This window comes from Cervus canadensis, chromosome 26 (genome assembly GCF_019320065.1).
Source record: "Cervus canadensis isolate Bull #8, Minnesota chromosome 26, ASM1932006v1, whole genome shotgun sequence".
Classification (NCBI taxonomy): Eukaryota; Metazoa; Chordata; class Mammalia; order Artiodactyla; family Cervidae; genus Cervus; species Cervus canadensis.
Window position 1 is genome coordinate 26,080,785 of NC_057411.1, and position 22,529 is coordinate 26,103,313.

The window sequence follows — 22,529 nt, forward strand, 5'->3', positions numbered from 1 at the left end:
TAATTTATTTGTGTCATTATTGATTAGTGTTCATCATACTTACTGGACTGTTAACTCCACAAGAGCAAAAACCAGATTTCTCTATCTTCCCATTTTATTTCCAGAACCTATTAATAGCACAATATTTCTCCAAAAATTCTTTGTTCAATAAATGAATGAAAAGATCACTTTATTTGTAGAACATGAGTATCACAAAGGTTTTAACACAGCTATTCATAAACTGTAGTCTTAGAAGCCCTGATGTACCACAAGATTTTAAATGGTTCTGAGGCTAACCATGAAAGGCCAAAAAGTGGGCAATGGCCCAATTCTTAGAAATCCCTGTCCCTTCCCCCAAAATAATCAGGGAATAACTGAAATAATCAGGGAATAATTAGAATAATAATTGGAACAATAATGAGTTGGAATAATTTTCCCACGCATTTGCCTATGAAATTACTCAGCCCATAAAAACTTGCCACCCCATATTTAGGGGCTCTTACCTTCTGAGATGGCCCACACTCTATCTATGGAGTGTTTCTCTCTAAATAAATCCATTTCTTACCTAAAGAAAAAAACACTTTATTAATGGGTTTGCAGGAGACCTGGTTTCGCTCGCTGGATTGGGAAGATCCCCTGGCAACCCACTCCAGTATTCTTGCCTGGAGAATTCCATGGACTGAGGAGCCTAGCAGGCTACAGTCTGTGGGGTCACAAAGAGTCAGACACAAGTGGGCGACTGACACTGGTTGCTGGTTAATTTTTTTTTGAAGGGACAAAAATTAGTCAAGTAAGTCTGGGAATTCTGGGTTAAACAAAATCAAACATATATCTTGACTGTGAATATAATAATATAATATAGCCTTTAATATAGTGAGCACTGTGAAACTCTGAGAGGGTACAAGTCTTTGGTATTTGACCTTGGAAGTTGTTTTTTCCCTCTAAAACAATATAAATCTATATATGTATATTTATATACATCCTGGAATGTGAAGTCAAGTGGGCCTTAGGAAACATCACTACAAACAAAGCCAGTGGAGGTGATGGAATTCCAGTTTAGCTACTCCACATCCTAAAAGATGATGCTGTGAAAGTGCTGCACTCAATATGCCAGCAACTTTGGAAAGCTCAGCAGTGGCCACAGGACTGGAAAAGGTCAGTTTCATTCCAATCCCGAAGAAAGGCAATACCAAAGAATGTTCAAACTACTGCACAATTGCACTCATCTCACACACTAGCAAAGTAACGCTCAAAATTCTCCAAGGTAGGCTTCAACAGTATGTGAACCATGAACTTACAGATCTTCAACCTGCATTTAGAAAAGGCAGAGGTCAAATTGCCAACATTCATTGGATCATCGAAAAAGCAAGAGAGTTCCAGAAAAATGTCTACTTCTGCTTTATTGACTATGCTAAGCCTTTGACTGTGTGGATCACAACAAACTGTGGAAAATGCTTCAAGAGATGGGAATACCAGACCACCTGACCTTCCTCTTGAGAAATCTGTATGCAGGTCAAGAAGCAACAGTTACAACTAGACATGAGCAACAGATTGGTTCCAAATCGGGAAAGGAGTACGTCAAGGCTGTATATTGTCACCCTGCTTAACTTACATGCAGAGTACATCATGGGAAATGCCAGGCTGGATGAAGCACGAGCTGGAATCAGGATTGCTGGAAGAAATATCAATTACCTCAGATATGCAGATGACACCACCCTTATGGCAGAAAGCAAAGAAGAGCTAAAGAGCCTCTTGATGAACATGAAAGAGGAGAGTGAAAAAGCTGACTTAAAACTCAACATTCAGAAAACTAAGATCATGGCATCCAGTCCAATCACTTAATGGTAAATAGATGGGGAAACAATAAAAACAGTGAGAGACTTTATTTTGGGGGGCTCCAAAATCACTGCAGATGGTGACTGCAGCCATGAAATTAAAAGATGCTTGCTCCTTGGAAGAAAAGCTATGATCAACCTAGATAGCATATTAAAAAGTAGAGATATTACTTTGCCAGCAAAGGTCCATCTAGTCAAAGTTAGGGTTTTTCTAGTAGTCATGTATGGATGTGAGACTTGGAGTATAAAGAAAGTTGAGCACCAAAAAATTGATGCTTTTGAACTGTGGTGTTGGAGAAGACTCTTGAGAGTCCCTTGGACTACAAGGAGATCCAGCTAGTTTATCCTCAAGTAGATCAGTCCAGAATATTCATTAGAAGGACTGATGCTGAAGCTGAAACTCGAATACTTTGGCCACCTAATGCGAAGAACTGACTCACTAGAAAAGAGACCCTGATGCTGGGAAAGATTGAAGGTGGGAGGAGAAGGTGATGTCAAATGATGAGATGGTTGGATGGTATCACTGACTCGATGGACATGAATTTGAGTAAACTCTGGGAGCTGATGATAGACAGGGAGGCCTGGCGTGCTGCAGTCATGGGATCGCAAAGAGTTGGACACGACTGAGTGACTGAACTGAATGTATATTTATAGTTGCCATATTTGTATCTATATATTTGCTAGCCTTTTTCCACACAGAGGATGAATAGGGCAATAAGCAGGGTGTCGTTCTTCAAGATGTCTGCATTTTTCACTCTCAATTTCAGGACCTTGAGAAAACTTATTTAGCATCAGTCTATGGTCTTTTAAGGCTTTCCTGGTAGCTCAGATGGTAAAGAATCTGCCTGCAAGGCAGAAGATCCAGGTTCGATCCCTAGGTTGTGGTGATCCCCTGGAGAAGGATATGGCAATTCATTCCAGTATTCTTGCCTAGAGCATTCCATGGACAGAGGGGCCTGGCAGGCTACAGTCTTTGGGGTCACAAAGAGCTGGACACGACTGAGTGACTAACACTATGCCCTTATAAGCAAGTTTGCAAGAGTAGACGTTGTAGTAAGAGTCCTCAGTTTATTTTCATCTGTTAATTTTTGAAGAAAGAAAATAAATGTAAAAATTATATAAAGCTTTAGCAAATAGACCTCATATACACATCTCCCAGCCAAAACAACTAGAAAGCAAAGGGTAACACTTTGGCTCCTGCTGACACTTAGCCTTTGTCCCATGACTGAGTTGGCTACCTCATTTTGGCTAGGGTTTGGGTTGGTCTGATTGCTTTGCTTTTTGTTTTTTTATATAGCTTAAAATCTGTTTCACAATCAGGAATACTACCATCAATCCTGACCCGGCAGCTTGGTAGCGTGAGGAATTTGGTCACCTGGGGAATTTATTCATGTGGATGATTTAACAAATTTTATCCCTATTAATAGGAAAATAAACCTAAAAATATGACTCCAAAGCCAATGTTTTCATTTATAACTGGCAACTTGTTCTCTCCATAGTTGCAGTCTTGACAGGTAAAGTTGGACTCCTGGAGCGGGAGAGCCTAGTGTTAATGAGACTAGGTGCTCTGATCATATTGCCTGAGTGCACCCTGTGTTCCTGTATTTCCCTGAAACTCAGTGTTCAGTTCACATTAGCTATTATAGTGTACTTGCTCTAAAAAGTATTTAAAGTGGTCCACAACAACTATGCAAAGCACAATGCAAATGAGAAATAGTTAAGAAAAAGGAGAAATAAGACCTGAAACTAAAAAAAAAAACAAAAAACCTGAAGCTAAAATGGAGTTATGAATAAAGCTACTATTAAAAATAGGCATATCATTAAATCTTCATGGATATTTTCCCTTGCCAAACACACTGCAGTTTATATACTGTCACTAAATATATGTTTGGTGAATTTAATTGGGTCTAAACTATACTTTCTGTATTAGGGTCAATAATTTCATTCTGTGAGCTTTTTAGCAGGAAAACAAAATGACTAGTTACCCAATTAAGTGTCTTTAGGATTAAAAATAAACACATGCTTAGAATAAATGAAACATTTTCTGCATTTTCTGATATTAAAACCAAAAAGTAATTTCTCCTAAATTCCTTATAAGCAGGGAACTATGAATGGAATGAGTAATATTCATATGCTTTTTAATTTAACGAAATGGTCATATTTTATAGTTATTTCTTTCATTGTCTAGCATAGGTCAAAGCTACCATTGGCATGTATCTCTCTGATCTCACTCACACATTTCTTCTAATTCTGTTTCTGAGTCATTCTCCTCTTCCCACCTTCTAAACCAGTGTTCTCAAACCTAGCTGTCCACTAGTATCATCTGAGGGCTTTTAAAAATGTAGTCACCTGAACCCAATGCAGAACAGTTATATCAGAGTCTTTGTGAGGAGGATCTGAATATCAGCATTTTTTATAATGCTTCATAAAAGAATCTAACACAATGATAGCAATTGAGGATGAAGCTCAGAACATTGGAATGAGTCCAGGACTTCACTTCCTATTCCAGAGTCATTCTGTAGGCATTTTCTCCCAGCCTCGTAGCTTCACTTTTTAATTTTTTAAATTAATTTGTATTACAGTTGCTTTACAATGCCGTGTTAGTTTCTGCTGTATAGTAAAGTGGATCAGCTGTATGGTTGCATGTATCCCCTCTTTTTTGGATTCCTTCCCACTTAGGTTACCGCAGAGCCTTGGGTAGTTTCTTGTGCCATACAGTAGGTTCTCATTAGTTATCTGTTTTATACATGGTATCAATAGTACATATATATGTCAATCTCCCAGTCTCCCAATCCATCCCACCCTCCTCCTACTTTGCCGTCCGTATGTTTGTTCTCTATATCTGTGTCTTTATTTATACTTTGCAAATAAGCTCATCTATACCTTTCTTCTAGATTCCACATATATGCGTTAATATATGATGTTTGTTTTTCTTTTTCTGACTTATTTCACTCTGTGAGACAGCCTTTGTCCATCCATGTCTCTGCAAATACCACCCTCATAGCTTTAAATCCACCTGTATCACCCCTATGCTCTACAGCCATGTAACCACTGTCCACTTGACAACTCCACTTGGATGGTCCACAGGGATCTCAAAATTACCAAATACAATCCTTCACTCTTAATTTTACTCCCCATAGTCCTCATCGTCTTAGTAAATGTCACCATCAGTTCACCTAGTTGCTCAGGCCATCCTTGATTTCTCTCTCTCACACTCCCAATCTTATCCATTAGCAATCTGTGCAAAACATACCTATGAGCTCATCACATTCACTAATAAGACCCTAGGTCAGTAAGCCATTATCTCACACTATAAAATGTACACATTTTATAAAACTTACTTCTGCCTTTTTCCCATCTCCCACATCCAGTCTATTTTCCAAGTGTTGTGTCTCAGTCATTGGTGGCTTCCCATAATACTCACAGCAACAAAATGCCAGAATAGAAGCCAAATCCCTTGCTGTCATATGCAAGATATTACATGATCTGACGTGTGTCTCCTTACTCATTTCCTACCACTTACCTTCCTCACTACCCTCCAGCCACACCTGCCTTTTGCTTTCCTAGAACACGCTGTACATGCTCATGTGTCAGGTCTTTGCCCTTGGCTTTCCTTTTGCCTAGAATGCTCTTTTTTTTGTAGTCATTTGCATAATTTATTTCCTCACTCCTTCTGGTTTCTGTTCAAATGTTATCTCCGTGGGAGACCTGGGTTCAATCCCTGGGTTGGGAAGATCCCCTGGAGAAGGGAAAGGCTACCCACTCCAGCATTCTGGCCTAGAGAGTTCCATGGACTGTATGGTCCATGGGGTCACAAAGCGACTTTCACTTCACTCCACCATTCTTAGCTTCCTCACTACCCTCCAGCCTCACCTGCCTTTTGCTTTCCTGGAACATGTCATACATGCTCATGTGTCAGATCTTTGCTCTTGGCTTTCCTTTTGCCTACAATGCTCTTTTTTGTAGTTATTTACATTATTTATTTCCTCACTACTTCTGGTTTCTGTTCAGATGTTATCTCCACAGGCTGTCCCTGACCACCTTATCAAAATAGCACCTATTCTGTTGCTCTTTATTCACTTATTCTGTGCTTTTTACTCATAGCATTTATTCTTACGTAAATTTTTATTATAGATTTATTTGCTCATTTATGTATTATCTTTGTTGGATGATGAATCCATGTGTTAAATTCAATAATTTCTGGCTGAAACCAGGGGCAGACTTTTTAATTATCTAGAGCAATAGGTGGTTATGATTCAGTAAGTCTTTCCTAATACTCTTTCTCACAAAAGAAATTTGAGATAGACGTAAAAGGAGTGAGATTGAAATGGTATTTGACTAAATGTGAAACCATATTCCTTAGTTTGCATCCACCTAGCAACCCAAAGTGTTTGGACGATAACTGACAGACTGATAAACAGCAAATCAAACCAGCCTAGTCTTGGCCAGATGCCAGGTTAAAGTCTGGCCCGTTTTAAATATGAAAAGAAGGCTTAGATCTGAGTACACTGTAACTACATCTAAAGTTATTTAAATAAAGAAAAAACAGCTGAAATTGAAACAGAAAACTTATAATAAATGGAATTCAGGAGCCAAGAGAGTACAATATTATTTTTAAGATCTGGGAAAATTGTTGTTGTTGTTCAGTCACTAAGTCATGTCCAACTCTTTGTGACCCAATGATTGCAGTGCACCAGGCTTCCCTGTCCTTCACCATCTCCCAAAACCTGCCCAAACTCATGTCCATTGAGTCGGTGATCCTCTCTAACCATCTCATCCTCTCTAACCATCTCATCCTCTGTCGTCCCCTTCTCCTCCTGCCTTCAATCTTTCCCAGGATTTCCTTTTCCAATGAGTCAGCTCTTCACATCAGGTGACCAAAGTATTGGAGCTTCAGCTTCAGCATCAGTCCTTCCAATGAATATTCAGGATTGATTTCCTTTAGGACTGACTGTTTTGATCTCTTTGCTTCCCACTTGGAAAAATTGGCTAGTGATTATTTTACAAGAAGATCCCCTGGAGGAGAAAATGGCAACTCACTCCTGTATTCCTCCCTGGAAAATGCCATGGACAGAGGAGCCTGGTAGGGCCACAGTCCATGGGGTCATGAAGAGTCAGAGACATAGATCAACTGAGCACGCACAAAAACTAAAGCCTAAACTGTCTTTTTTTGTGTTAGAGGCACATAATGTTTTCCATCAGATGTGCTGTTATCAGTACTACCAGTGTATTCTGGGTGGGATTTGAAGGCAGACTTTATGCCTAAGGAAAAAGAAGTGTCATCGAGATCCCTTCATGGCCTCCTTAGTATCAGCATGATAATCCCAGAAATGCTATTCTGCTGACCAAAGTGAAAACACAGTGTGTGCCAGCTCTGATTCTACTGCTCTGAGCACGTTTCCTTTCTGTCCCATGTGGAGGCTGTGCAGTGAAGTGACTAGGAGCTTGGCCTCAAGAGCTGGACTAAATGAGTTTGAATTCTGGCTCTTACATAGATTTATGACCTTGGACAAATTATGGGTTCTTTGTGTTTTCTCATTTATATAATGTAAATAATGTTAGCTTCTACCTCCCAAAAATACACTTACAGTGTTTGGTGAAGATTGTTATGAGTTAATATGTGATACTGAACAAGACTTTGAAAGGAAAACTGATACAAAGGACACAGCTTCTGTTCTAACTAGACTTTGTGATGTTAGACCCCAGGTGGTGGTGAAGGGAGGAGGGACTTCACAGATGATGCCAAGTTTATGGGCAGAAAATACAAGGAAGGTGGTGCCATTATAAGAGTAGATAACATAGGGAGGATAGCAGGTTTCAGTGGCATTTGCAGCTAGCAGACCTGAAGGAGGACACAATGAGTGAAGGAATTTGGGTTTTAGTTCATATATCATCCATTTATATTTATGTGTGGCACTTGGACAAGTAGATCTTGAGTAAAAGAATAGAGTTAATGGGGTCTGTTTGGAAGTCATATGAGGAAATATCACTTTTAAAGGTATAAGAGCCATTCAGATGTTCCCAGGGAAATGGTATGGAATGGAAAATCATAGAACCTTGGGAAATAGGTGACAAGGAGAGGATAGAAATGGCCAAAGAATTTGGAGGAAAAAAAGAGCTCAGTCTTGTGGGAGTCAGGAGAGCAGAATATGGAAGCAGGCATGGGGTGACTCGCAATGCAATGATTGGAGAAAGAATGAGTGACAACATCATAAACAAGATCATCATTATTCAGGGAAAATTGTGTTAAAATCAGCAATAAAAATTGCTAAGTTGATTTTTTAACACTAGAATTGGTTTTATATTTTCATCCAGCTCCCCATTAATATGAATTTTATTTGTCTTGGTAACTCAAGCACTGATCATTCAAATTGTGACTTATGAGCAGCAATGTATTCTAGCAAGTGTTTGGTCATACAATTCAACTTTTCCATAACAACATTTTTTCTGTTGACTTTATTACTTTGTTGGTAAATTCTTAAAATTATTTTTTGGTGTTTTGACCTTGCATCTGGCACTTTTGTTTACTTAAACATTTGCATAGAAGAAAATTTATTTAAACAGTTGCATAGAGTAAAATTCACTTTTTTGGTGTATAGTTCCATGAATTTAGACAAATGTACAGTCATTCAACTACCACTAATATCAAAATTCCCCAGGACTGATCCTTATATAGTATTATCAAAGTGTTAGTGGCTTAGTTGTATCCAACTCCTTGTGACCCTGTGGACTGTGGCCTGCCAGGCTCCTCTGTCCATGGAATTCTCCAGACAAGAATACTGGAGTGGGGTGCCATTCCCTTCTCCAGGGAATCTTCCCAACCCTGGGATCGAACGTGGGTCTCCTGCATTGCAGGTAGATTCTTTATCATCTGAGCCATCAGGGAAGCCCCTATATAGTATTATGGATACTGTTTAAAATCCTTTTTTAATTACTTATCATGAAGTGAGTTGGATTTTCTTGAATCTGCTGTTTGCAAGATACTTCTGCTAGGGTTTGGGGAAGACATTCTGGGCAGCCTTCAGATTTTTTTCTTCAGCACCTTCACAGAGTCACGCCATTTCCTGCTTAAACAGCTCCTCTGAGTCTTTGTGTTACCACTCACTGTGAACTATGCGAGGTGCAAGAGGGCTTCTTCTGCCTTTATTCCTACATGCAATAGGAGAGAGAGATTTTGCAATTTGCTGTGACCTCCTTCACCTTCAGGAAGCATATTTTTGTAATCATTTTTCAGAGATCTGCCACTACTGGCCATGTTGTTGTTGGTTGAACTTCTTTCTGCCTTTCTCCCTGTGTGATGTCTACTAACTCTGCTGCACCTGGGTAACTGTTACATATTTTTGGAATCTGTGAAAAATATGTCGTCTAGTTTTGCTAAAAAGGGGGATTGTGCAGTTTTTGTTGTCATTAACTGTGTAACTTTTGCATGCTATCTGGGAGGAGCAGATAGAAGATCCTGTTTAGCACATCCATGTTCCTACTGGAAGTCCTTCCTTTAACTGCTGTCATCACTGCCTTTCTCTCATCCCCCTTCTTTGGCTCACACATTAAGCTCTGGTATCCCTCACACTGCCAACTCCTCTTATTCCTACATCACTTTACTAAAGCATGGAGTACTTCCTGCTATATCCTAGACCATGTCACCATTTCCTGAACATATAAGCTCAAAGTTGGTCCACTTTTTCTTGCTATCCTTTTGATTTGAAATTCCCTTTTATTCTTTCCCTGATTAGTATACTGTTGTTCATACTTCATGGCAACCCACTCCAGTATTCTTGCCTGGACTATCCCAGGGACTGGGGAGCCTGGTGGGCTGCTGTCTATGGGGTCACACAGAGTCGGACATGACTGAAGCGACTTAACAGCAGCAGCAGTTCATATTTCATGAGCTAAAAATGTGTATTGACTCCTTTATGAAGCCTTCTTTGGCATCTCCTCAGCTGTTGTTGTTTCTGACTCTTTGTGACTTCATGGACTGCAGCACACCAGGCTTCCCTGTCCTTTAGTCTCTCCCGGAGTTTGCTCAAATTCATGTACACTGAGTCAGTGATACTATCTAATCATCTCATCCTCTGCTACCTTCTTCTCTTTTTGCCTTCAGTCTTTCCCAGCATCAGGGTCTTTTCCAATGAGTCAGCTCTTTACATCAGGTGGCCAAAGTATAGGAGCTTCAGCTTGAGCATCAATCCTTCCAACAAGTATTCGGAGTTGATTTCCCTTACAATTGACTAGTTTGATCTCCTTGCCATCCAAGGGACTCTCCAGAGTCTTCTCCAGGACCACAATTTGAAAGCCTCAGCTCTTCAGCGTTCAGCCTTGTTTATGGTCCAACTCTCAAATCCATACGTGACTACTGGAAAAACCATAACTTTGACCATATGGACCTTTGTAGGCAAGGTGATGTCTCTGCTTTTTAATACACTGTCTAGGTTGGTCATAGCTTTCCTTCCAAGGAACAAGCATCTTTTAATTTAATGTCTGCAATCACCGCCCACAGTGATTTTGGAGCCTAAGAAAATAAAACCTGTCATTGCTTCCACTTTTTCCCCTTTCATTTGCCATGAAGCAAGGCAAATCAATTTCTCACCTGTGTTTCCACAGCACACTGTCCCATTTTCACTGCACTTACTTTGTTGCTTTCAATATTTATATATCTTATTATCAAGCCAGTTAGTATCCCCTGCATCTATGTATTGGCCTGTCAATATAAAACTTTCAAATCCTTGGTTTCTAGGACTCTACTTGCAAATCTCCTATGATGAACAGCACATACCTTCATTTGGTCTCATTTGACTTTCTACTGGTCGATTGAAGGGTGCAATATTTTGAGCCACTAGATTTCCATATCTAGCTTTTGCTTGCAAAGTGTTTTGATAATTTCAAAGAAATTTTACTATTCTTAGAATGTTACTGGAACTCCTCTAGAATTGAAGCCTCACTTAAAAAAAAAAAAAACTCAGTAATTACTAATAGAAGTTATTCTGCATTCCAGGTGATGCAACTGTGACAATAGCTCACAGATATACCCCCAAAGAGCAACTGAAGATCCATACTCTGTTGGCAGATGTTATCATAGTTGCTGCAGGTAAGTCTTTAGTGCCTGTTATTTGTTGAAATGTCACATCAGCAGACTAATTTCTTCCCTGATTGCTGACATGTCTATAAGAACAGCTTCTTGGAAGAATTAGGTATATGTACAACTAACTTCTGTTCTGTCTTTTGGTAGTCAAGATATTGGTCCATTATGCCTGTGTTAGCGTTTGTTACTTCATTATGGAAAACCAAAACAGTCTTTGGAATGACAGATTAAGCACAAGAATGAACGTGTACTTTGACAATTACTTTGACTGGCATGATTGGTTCCAAACATGAATAAGTTAAAAGGAGACTGGTAGGAAATGCTGTCAAAAAGGTAGTCAGGGCTAGCTCATGTAGGATCTTGAAAACCCTCCAGGGACTTTCATATAAGCCAAAGATGGCTGTGAGCAAACGATAGATATGGTTTGGCTTATGTTTTTAAAATAATACTTATATGTGTCAAGGAGCATTGATTCTAGAACAGTAAGAGCAGAAACAGAGAGAATAGTTATTGCACTTCTATTTAATGAGTCTTGATTTTTCCCTTAATTTGTTTTATATTCAAACATACAAAGTAATTCTACCCTTCACTTCTAGCTTTACTCTTGCCACATAGTATTTCTGCATTACAGACGACTGTGACTCTTCTTGTTTTATCCAAGGCTTGAATGGGGGCATTTTTCACTTTGTTTATCAATTAGATGTTACTGATAATTTCTAGACTTTACAGTTAAGTTGTTAAATATTTACAAACTACAAAGGGAGGGTAAAAGTTACAGAAGAAATAGAGTTTGATGAAGAGAATGATAATAGTTTAAATTAGTTTCAATCAAGTTTAACTCACTTTTAAAATAATATAGACCCTTCTCAGAAGCTCAGACTATATATGTGATGATTCCAGGTGGAGTAATTTGCCTCTTTGTAGAGTAAAAATAGAAATATTACATTTTCATGAAGTCACCAGTAAACTGGTAAAGCTAATCACATTTCCTGTTTTTCTGAAAAATTATATTCAGGAGATATCAAATGCAAATTTTTGAACTGAGCTGACATCAGATGTTTAGAGAGGCACTAAGAGTTTTCACACCACAGGTCAACATTAAGTAAAACGCTGTGCACCAGCTGATATATTAGCAGAGACAAATACCGACTCCTTTTTAGAAATACTAGGATTCACACACCAGTCCCAGGATTTGGTGAACAGAGAGAAATTAGAGTGATCTTCCTGGTTTATCTCTAACTTTAGACAGAATGAAATTTACATTATCGGTGCTGTTGACTCCAGTATTACCAACTTATAAAGACTGTTCCACCATTGACCCCATTTCCCATTTATCAATTATGACATTAAATGCATATTTTCTTCTAGTGGAGTAACATCCCTCAGTGTGCATTCAGTTCATGGTGTTTTTTTTTATTTTGATAAAAAAAATGACAAATGTGTGATCAAAATCCTCTTTTCAGAACCACTGACATTCTTTGTGACTAAATCAAAGCTTATGTCACAAGTATACATTCTTGAGTTCCTGCTATGGACTCACTGTATGCTCCTTTGTAAAGGCTTAAATCAGCACTTTGTAAAAGGCAAAGGAACAAGAGATCAAATTGCCAACATCTGTGAGATCATAGAAAAAGCAAGAGATTTCCAGAAAAACGTCTACTTCTGCTTCATTTACTATGCTAAAGCCTTTGACTGTGTGAATCACAACAAACTGTGGAAAATTCTTGCCTGTCTCCCAAAAAACCCGTATTCAGGTCGAGAAGCAACAGATAGAACCAGACATGGAAGAACTGACTGGTTCCAAACTGGGAAAGGAGTACGTCAAGGCTGTATGTTGTCACCCTGCTTATTTAACTTATATGCAGAGCACATCATGAGAAATGCTGGGCTGGATGAAGCACAAGCTGGAATCAAGATTGCCGGGAGAAATATCAATAACCTCAGATATGTGATGATACCATCCTTATGGCAGGGGGAACTTAATAGCCTTTTGGTGAAGGTGAAAGAGGAAAGTGAAAAAGTTGGCTTAAAACTCAACATTCAGAAAACTAAGATCATGGCATCCCATCCCATTAATTCATGGCAAATAGATGGGAAAACAGTGGAAACAGTGAGAGAATTTATTTTGGGGGGCTCCAAAATGACTGCAGATGGTAATTGCAGCCATGAAATTAAAAGATGCTTGCTTCTTGAAAGAAAAGCTATAACAAACCTAGACAGCATATTAAAAAGCAGAGACATTACTTTGCCAACAAAAGTCCATCTAGTCAAAGCTATCTTTTTTCTAGTAGTCATGTATGGATGTGAGAGTTGTACTATAAAGAAGGCTGAGCACCTGAGAATTGATGCTTTCAAACTGTGGTGTTGGACAAGACTCTTAAGAGTCCCTTGGACTGCAAGGAGATCAAACCAGTCCATCCTAAAGGAGATCAATCCTGAATATTCATTGGAAGGACTGATGCTGAAGCTGAAGCTACAGTACTTTGGCCACCTGATGGGAAGAGCTGACTCATTGGAAAAGTACCTGATGCTGGGAAAGATTGAGGGCAGGAGGAGAAGGGGACGACAGAGGACGAGATGTTTGGATGGCATCACCGACTCAATGGATATGGGTTTGAACAAGCTCCGGGAGATGGTGAAGGACGGGGAATCCTGGCGTGCTGCGGTCCATGGGGTCGCAAAGAGTCAGACATGACTGAACGACTGAACAAAAACAACAAATCAGCACTGAATACAAGGCATTAAAAATAAGACAGGAAAAGACAAAGGAAAATAAGAGAAGGGAAAGGAGGAGCCAAGCCTATATAAAATGAACAAGTGAAAGTGATAGTCCATCGGTCATGTCCGACTCTTTTGAACTGCTTGAACTATATATAGCCCATTAGGCTTCTCTGTCCGTGGAATTCTCCAGGCAAGAATACTGGAGGGGGCAGCCATTCCTTTCTCCAGAGGATCTTCCCTTCCCAGGGATCTAACCCAGGTCTCCTGCACTGCAGGCTGATTCCTTACCATCTGAGCCACTAAGCCAGGAGGTACTCGGGCTTCTAGCGGTAGAGCCTCTGTGGAGACTGTAAGCAGCAGCCATCCCGCTCAGGATAGCCACTTACCACCAGAGGGCGCCAGTCAGGTGTGCACCTACTGCAAACAGCCGGCTGGGCACGCTTCATCCTTATCCTGAGGGAGTCAGAACTGACATTTTGAATGAGAGCAGTGCGGTCAGGTCTTGCTTCTGCCTTGTATTCTAGTTCTAATGCCTCCAACTATTAATAGATACTAAAGTTTTCTGAAAGCTGGAAGACTGCCCTATACAGAGCCCTCCCGTCATCCCCAAGAAATAAATATTTAGATAATGGGAAATTTCAGGGAAGAGAATTGAGAATTATAAGAAATAACTAAAGATTGCTACATTTCCACTTCCTTAATAAACACCAGGAGAATTTAAGGGTAAAATATGTAGATATTGGTAAATTATGGTAAAGTATAAATTAATGTAAAAAAGAAATTCCATATAACCAGACAACAAGAATGAAATATTTCTGAAATGACCACATCATCATGTGTGGGGAATAAATAAATACAATTAGCAGTGGGTATTAAAGAAGGAGATAGTGATCTAATAGCAGAGTTTCTGGGACAGGGAGGGCTGGATCATTATCATAATGAAGACGTCAGCATATATGGAAGCAGTTGCATCTAAAAGTCGGGAACAGTAGAAGGAGGAGCAGGGTGTAATGTACCAGAAAGTTTAATAATGTTTGAGAAATGACAGTGCAGAATGTAATGATGAAATCTCAGAATGGGCTTGAACAAGAAAAAGGTAAAAAAGGAAATCATTTTGTGAAGATCCTGGGGCATGAATAAAATTAGCTTATATTAACCTCACCCCTCCAGTTTCTCAAATTGCCATAGGTTTAACTGTGCATCATTTACTTTTTAAATATATACTTTCAAAAATCAAGAATTGGACTAATTTAGAAGCTCAGATTTGAAAATCAGATCGTCAGACTGCTTCCCAAGTAGCACTAGCGGTAAAGAACCCGCCTGCCAATGCAGGAGACATAATGAGACAAAGGTTCGATCCCTTGATCGGGAAGATTCCCTGGAAAAGGGAATGGCTACCCACTCCAGTATTCTTGCCTGGAGAATTCCATGGACAGAGGAGCCTTGCGGGCTACAATCCCTGGGGTCGCAAAGAGTCAGGACATGACTGAGTAACTAACACACAGAAGCTCAGATCTGAAAATCAGATTGTCAAACTGCACTTAGAAATAAGAAGCTTAAGTCTCTATAGCTACCTCTGAGTTCACAGAAAGCATGAGTCTGTTTCTAGGGTATTATCCGGAACCATGCTTATAGCACTTAGCACCTGTGTATGGTTGCCTGTCACCCTCACTAGACTAGAGCGGGGACGGGTCTGGCTTTTGTTGTTGTTGTTGGCTCTCTTTTTAGCCAAGTGCTTAGAACGTTATCTGACCCATAGTGGGTACTCAGTAAATGCGTCCTGTAGTTCATCTTGAGATTACAGTTGGAGCAAGGATTTCTTCAAGTTGATATAAACTTAACTGATAAATATTTAAGAATACTTTTATAAGGATGAAATTGTTAGTCTAAGATATTGGTTGATTCACTTAGAGATAACATTATTTTTATGACTACTAAACTTCCTTTTGCCATCTCCTGTTTGACCACTTCCAATTTGCCTTGATTCATGGACCTAACGTTCCAGGTTCCTATGCAATATTGCTCTTTACAGCATCAGACCTTGCTTCTATCACCAGTCACATCCACAAATGGGTATTGTTTTTGCTTTGGCTCCATCCCTTCATTCTTTCTGGAGTTATTTCTCCACTGATCTCCAGTAGCATATTGGGTACCTACCGACCTGGGGAGTTTCTCTTTGAGTATCCTATCATTTTGCCTTTTCATACTGTTCATGGGGTTCTCAAGGCAAGAATACTGAAGTGGTTTGCCATTCCCTTCTCCAGTGGACCACATTCTGTCAGGCCTCTCCACCATGACCTGTCTGTCTTGGGTGGCCCCACATGGCATGGCTTAGTTTCATTGAGTTAGACAAGGCTGTGGTCCATGTGATCCCTTAGAAGAAATGGAGTAGCCATCATGGTCAACAAAAGGGTCCAAAATGCAGTACTTGGATTCAATCTCAAAAATGACAGAATGATCTCTGTTCATTTCCAAAGCAAACCATTCAATATCACGGTAATCCAAACCTATGCCCCAACCAGTAACACTGAAGAAGCTGAAGTTGAATGGTTCTATGAAGACCTACAAGACCTTTTAGAACTAACACCCAAAAAAGATGTACTTTTCATTATAGGGGACTGGAATTCAAAAGTAGGAAGTCAAGAGACACCTGGAGTAACAGGCATATTTGGCCTTGGAGGACAGAATGAAGCAGGGCAAAGGCTAATAGAGTTTTATCAAGAGAACTCACTGGTCATAGCAAACACCCTCTTCCAACAACACAAGATTAGACTCTACACATGGACATCACCAGATGGTCAACACCAAAATCAGATTGATTGTATTCTTTGCAGCCAAAGATGGAGAAGCTCTATACAGTCAGCAAAAAAAAAAAAGACCTGGACCTGACTGTGGCTCAGATCATGAACTCCTTAGTGCCAAATTCAGACTTAAATTGAAGAAAGAAGGGAAAACCACTAGACCATTCAGGTATGACCTAAATCAAATCCCTTATGACTATACAGTGGAAGTGAGAAATAGATTTAAGGGACTAGATCTGATAGACAGAGTGCCTGATGAACTATGGACGGAGGTTCATGACATTGTACAGGAGACAGGGATCAAGACCATCCCCATGGAAAAGAAATGCAAAAAAGCAAAATGACTGTCTGAGGAGGCCTTACAAATAGCTGCAAAAAGAAGAAAAGTGAAAAGCAAAAGAGAAAAGGAAAGATATTCCCATTTGAATTCAGAGTTCCAAAGAATAGTCAGGAGAGGTAAGAAAGCCTTCCTCAGCGATCAATGCAAAGAAATAGAGGAAAACAACAAAATGGGAAAGACTAGAGATCTCTTCATTAGAGATATCAAGGGAACATTTTATGAAAGATGGGTTTGATAAAGGACGAAATGGTCTGGACCTAACAGAAGCAGAAGACATTAAGAAGAGATGGCAAGAATACACAGAAGAACTGTATTAAAAAAATCTTCACGACCCAGATAATCACGATGGTGTGATCACTCACCTAGAGCCAGACATCCTAGAATGTGAAGTCAAGTGGGCCTTAGGAAGCATCACTATAAACAAAGCTAGTGGAGGTGATGGAATTCCAGTTGAGCTATTTCAAATCCTCAAAGATGATGCTGTGCAAGTGCTGCACTCAATATGCCAGCAAATTTGGAAAACTCAGCAGTGGCCACAGGACTGGAAAAGGTCAGTTTTCATTCCAATCCCAAAGAAAGGCAATCCCGAAGAATGCTCAAACTACTGCACAATTTCACTCATCTCACACGCTAGTAAAGTAATGCTCAAAATTCTCCAAGCCAGGCTTCAGCAATACGTGAACCGTGAACTTCCAGATGTTCAAGCTGATTTTAGAAAAGGCAGAGGAACCAGAGATCAAATTTCCAACATCCACTGGATCATCAAAAAAGCAAGAGAGTTCCAGAAAAACATCTACTTCTGCTTTATTGACCATGCCAAGCCTTTGACTGTGTGGATCACAATAAACTGTGGAAAATTCTGAAAGAGATGGGCATACCAGACCATCTGACCTGCCTCTTGAGAAACCTGTATGCAGGTCAGGAAGCAACAGTTAGAACTTGACATGGACCAACAGACTGGTTCCAAATAGGAAAAGGAGTATGTCAAGGCTGTATATTGTCACCCTGCTTATTTAACTTATATGCAGAGTACATCATGTGAAACGCTGGGCTGGACGAAGCACAAGCTGGAATCAAGATTGCCGGGAGAAATATCAATAACCTCAGATATACAGATGACACCACCCTTATGGCAGAAAGTGAAGAGGAACTAAAAAGTCTCTTGATGAAAGTGAAAGAGGAGAGTGAAAAAGTTGGGTTAAAGCTCAACATTCAGAAAACTAAGATCATGGCATCTGGTCCCATCACTTCATGGGAAATAGATGGGGAAACAGTGGAAACAGTGTCAGACTTTTTTTGTGTTCCAAAATCACTGCAGATGGTGATTGCAGTCATGAAATTAAAAGATGCTTTCTCTTTGGAAGGAAAGTTATGACCAACCTAGATAGCATATTAAAAAGCAGAGACATTACTTTGCCAACAAAGGTCCCCTCTAGTCAAGGCTATGGTTTTTCCAGTGGTCATGTATGGATGTGAGAGTCGGACTGTGAAGAAAGCTGAGCGCCGAAGAATTGATGCTTTTGAACTGTGATGTTGGAGAAGACTCTTGAGAGTCCCTTGGACTGCAAGGAGATCCAACCAGTCCATCCTAAAGCAGATCAGTCCTGGGTGTTCATTGGAAGGACTGATGCTGAGGCTGAAACTTCAATACTTTGGCCACCTCATGAGAAGAGTTGACTCACATGAAAAGACCCTGATGCTGGGAGGGATTGGGGGCAGGAGGAGAAGGGGATGGCAGAGGATGAGGTGGTTGGATGGCATCACCGACTCGATGGACATGAGTTTGAGCAAACTCCTGGAGTTGGTGATGGACAGGGAGGCCTGGTGTGCTGCGATTCATGGGGTCGCAAAGAGTCAGACATGGCTGAGTGACTGAACTGAAATGACTGAACTGAAACTTCCTACTTTGTCACTGTAAATTGATAAAGCCATAAAGGTGAAAGATATGTTTATAAAAAATCAGTTCATGTCATTAGGTGGATGAATGGATTGATTTTAAAGATTAAAACATTTTTAAGATTAAAACTTATGAGCGGGTTGAAGAAAATAAGGAGACTGTTATAGACATCTAAAATATAGTAAGAAAGGAGAAAGAAAAGGGGGAGGTATAAATTAGAAGGTTAGGATTAAGATGGCTCAGTGGGAAAAGAAATTGCCTGCAGTGCAGGAGACATAGGAGATGCAGGTTTGATCCCTGGATCAGGAAGATCCTCTGGAGGAGGAAATGGCAACCCACTCCAGTATTCTTGCCTCGAGATCCATGGACAGAGAAGCCTGGCAGGCTGCAGTCCATGGGGTCACAAGAGTTAGACACAACTGAGTGACTAAGCACACACACTCTATGTAAAATAGATTATCAACCAGGACTTACTGTAAAGCACAAGGAACTCTACTCAATACTCTGTAATAACCTATATGGAAAAAGACTCTGAAAAAGGATAGATATATGTATATGCATAACTGAGTCACCTTGCTGAACACCTGAAACTAATACAACATTGTAAATCAACTACACTCCAATATAACATAGAAATTTTAAGAACAAAAATATAATTAGAGTATTAGTTGAATGAAAAGAAGTAGTTTAGGGGAAGGCTAAATTGGCTTTGTGTAAGATAATGGTAAAATAGGGGAAAGAAGACAGATTAAGGAACCAATTTTAAGAATATGGATAAGGCCTTTGGCTCAGCCACATCTCATGCTTACAGGAAGATGGGGGAAATCTTTAGTTTGTAAAAGTTGTAGGAATCTTGATTATCCAGACAAGATAGGCAATGTTTTTCCCAGACATTATCCAAAGGACCCTCCACCCATCTGAGTAAACTCTGTGGAATTAGCTTCATTCAGAAGATGAACTGCTGAGTCAATGCCACTAGCATATTAACTTCTGGCTGCAGAGTGTCATAGCCGGTGAAAGCTGGTGTTTTGTCCACTAAGCTCTCTCCGCCAGCGTGATGAATGAACCTTCACAGTCGTAACTGAAGCGTCCCTATTGCAACACTTTTAATGATAGACACTGTAATATAAAGCAGGATAAATGGGCAATTCAGTAATTTGGAATATTCATACTTACTTGTCATAAAATGCCAGCTGACCAACTAACTTCTTTCCACTGCTTCTCCCATCGTATTATCAAGTTTTAGACACACTCCCATTACACAACATCCTAAGCTCAGAGCTTTCCCTCTGGTAGGTTTCCTCCTCCTTGAAGCCAGGTTAGTAAATTTCAGGATGACTGGAAGTTCCAAGGGGTGGGGCACGGAAATACTCTACTCCACCATCGGAAGCTCATGCAACTCGGGAGTGGAGCTTGCTCACTCACAGTCCTGGCTGCTTCCTGAGTGGATGCTCACCCATTTCACGGTCCGACTGAAGCTACTGTTCTTCCGTATCCTATGTCTGATTCTTTATCTTGTCCCCTTTGGCCTCTGTTTCTCCATTTATAATTCCTTTCTGCTTTCCTAAATTTATCATTTCTCTCAATTTTTTTCAATTATTTTCAATGGTATAGAGTAGTGTAAAAAGCACAGGGCTTGGGAATTTCCTGGTGGTCCAGTGGTTAGAACTTCATGCTCTCATTGCCAAGGGCCTGGGTTCAATCCCTAGTTGGAATTATTGCTTTGCTATGTTTTTATGGCATGTCTTTAAACATTTTACATTATGAAATATTTAAAATGTGCTTTTTAAATATAGCAAAAGAACAATGTTGCAAGCATCAATCAAGTTTGTCATATCTAAATATTGTATTTTCAATTTCTACATGCTGTATGTTTCTGCAACTTGCTTTGTTCTGGTTAACATCATGCTTTGGAGATTTGCCCGTATAAATACATGCAGCACTAGCTGTATAATACTCCGTTGACTGAGTATCCATTTTCTGTTGATGGATAAGTGTGTTATTTCCAATTTACTGTGATTGTAAAAAGTGCTGCAGCGCTGTACAGAAATAAATCTGTACATATAGCCTCAGGCTCGTTCTTTCTTTGAAAAGATATTAATTTTGCTCTCCATCAGGTGCTGGAAAACAAAGATACATAAATTACAGATTCAGCTCTTGGGAAATTCAGAGCCTAGCAGAGGAGAAAGATGTACAAATTAGTATAATACAGTTTGCTGATACAGTACTAGAAATATTTGTGGGTAGATATGTTTATGTCTGGTTGTCTATCAAAGAGAGAAACAGAAAGACAGAGAGTAGAGAGATAGAGAGACAGAGACCAAGAGGAACAGAGACACACAGACAAAGATGGAGAAAAGCAGAGAGAAACAGAGACAGACAGACAGACAGACAGAGAGGCAGAGGATGTGCCACCGAGGACTGAGAGCTATGTCTCACTGACCCTGCAGGCGAAATGGTTGAGTGGGGTTCCATCCCACAGAGTGAGCAGAAATCCCCTGGGGACTCCCAGAAGCTTAAAGCTGTAAACCACTATGTGTGTGTGCGTGGTTTCTCAGACTTGCCTGGCTCTTCGTGACCCCATGGATTGTAGCCCACTTGGCTCCTCTGCCCATTGAACCTTGCAGGCAAGAATTCTTAAATGGGGTGCTACTTTCCACTCCAGTAAAATATTGTGCATATATAAAAAAATGTTTGGTTCAGTTCAATTGCTCAGATGTGTCTGACTCTTCGGGACCCCCATGGACTGGGGCACACCAGGCTTCCTTGTCCATCACAACTCCCGTAGCTTACTCAAACTCCTGTCCATCAAGTCGGTGATGCCATCCAACCATCTCATCCTCTGTCGTCCCCTTCTCCTCCTGCCTTCAGTCTTTCCCAGCATCAGGGTCTCTTCCAGTAAGTTAGTTCTTTGCATCAGGTGGCCAAAGTATTGGAGTTTCAGCTTCAGCATCAGTCCTTCCAATGAATATCCAGGACTGATTTCTTGAATGTTAAAATGTTAACTCTTTCAAAGCGATGCTTCTCTGTGAGTGGTGAAAGATGAAATAGCATTCAGAAAGAATCAGACAGCAAGATAAATGAAGAGATTTGGATTTTATCACATAAGTTATGGATTAAACTTTATTTTTGTAACATACCACTTCACTTTTAATGTAAGAAACTTACAAAAACATACTTACATTTTCCCCTTCCATCCTCTGTGCTACTGTTGTACGTTTTACTTGTGTATCGTAGTAAACCCCATGATATGCTGCTGTTATATTTGCTAAATAGTCAATTATATTTAGAATAAATTTTAATGAGAAAAATATTTCATAAATATGCATATATTTCTCATTTCTCATATCATTTTCTCTTAACCCGAAGAACTTCCTTTATTATTTCTTTTTAACTTTTTATTTTCAATTGTAGTGTAGGTGATTAAAAATGTTGTGATAGTTTCAGGTGCAAAGTGATTCAGTTATAAATATACGTGTATGTAGTCAGACTCTTTTCCGTATAGGTTATTACAGAGAACTGGGTAGAGTTCCTTGTGCTATACAGTAAGTCCTGGTTGATTATCTACTTTACGTGTAGTGTGTGTTCTTAGTCACTCAGTTGTTCTGACTCTTTGTGACCCCACAGACTGCAGCCTGCCAGGCTCCTCCTCTGTCCATGGGACTCTCGAGGCAAGAATCCTGGAGTGGGGTGCCATTTGCTCCTGCAGGGGCTCTTCCCCACCAAGCGATCGAACCTATGTCTCCTGCATTCTTTTCCCATTTAGATTGTTAAATAATATTGAACAGAGTCCCCTGTGCTATACAGTAGGTCCTTGTTGATTATCCATTTTAAATATAGCAGTGTGTGCATGTCAATTCCAAACTCCCTAATTCAG

At 39.9% G+C, this 22,529-nt stretch overlaps 1 protein-coding gene across 1 annotated transcript in view; it reads left to right on the forward strand.

The window, feature by feature from the left end:
• Positions 1–22,529, forward strand: part of MTHFD2L (methylenetetrahydrofolate dehydrogenase (NADP+ dependent) 2 like) — a 147,941-nt gene that overhangs the window by 53,957 nt on the left and 71,455 nt on the right. Inside the window, exon 6 of the mRNA XM_043448193.1 lies at positions 10,807–10,899. Coding sequence (XP_043304128.1) covers positions 10,807–10,899 — 93 coding nt within the window. The remainder of the gene's footprint in view (positions 1–10,806; positions 10,900–22,529) is intronic.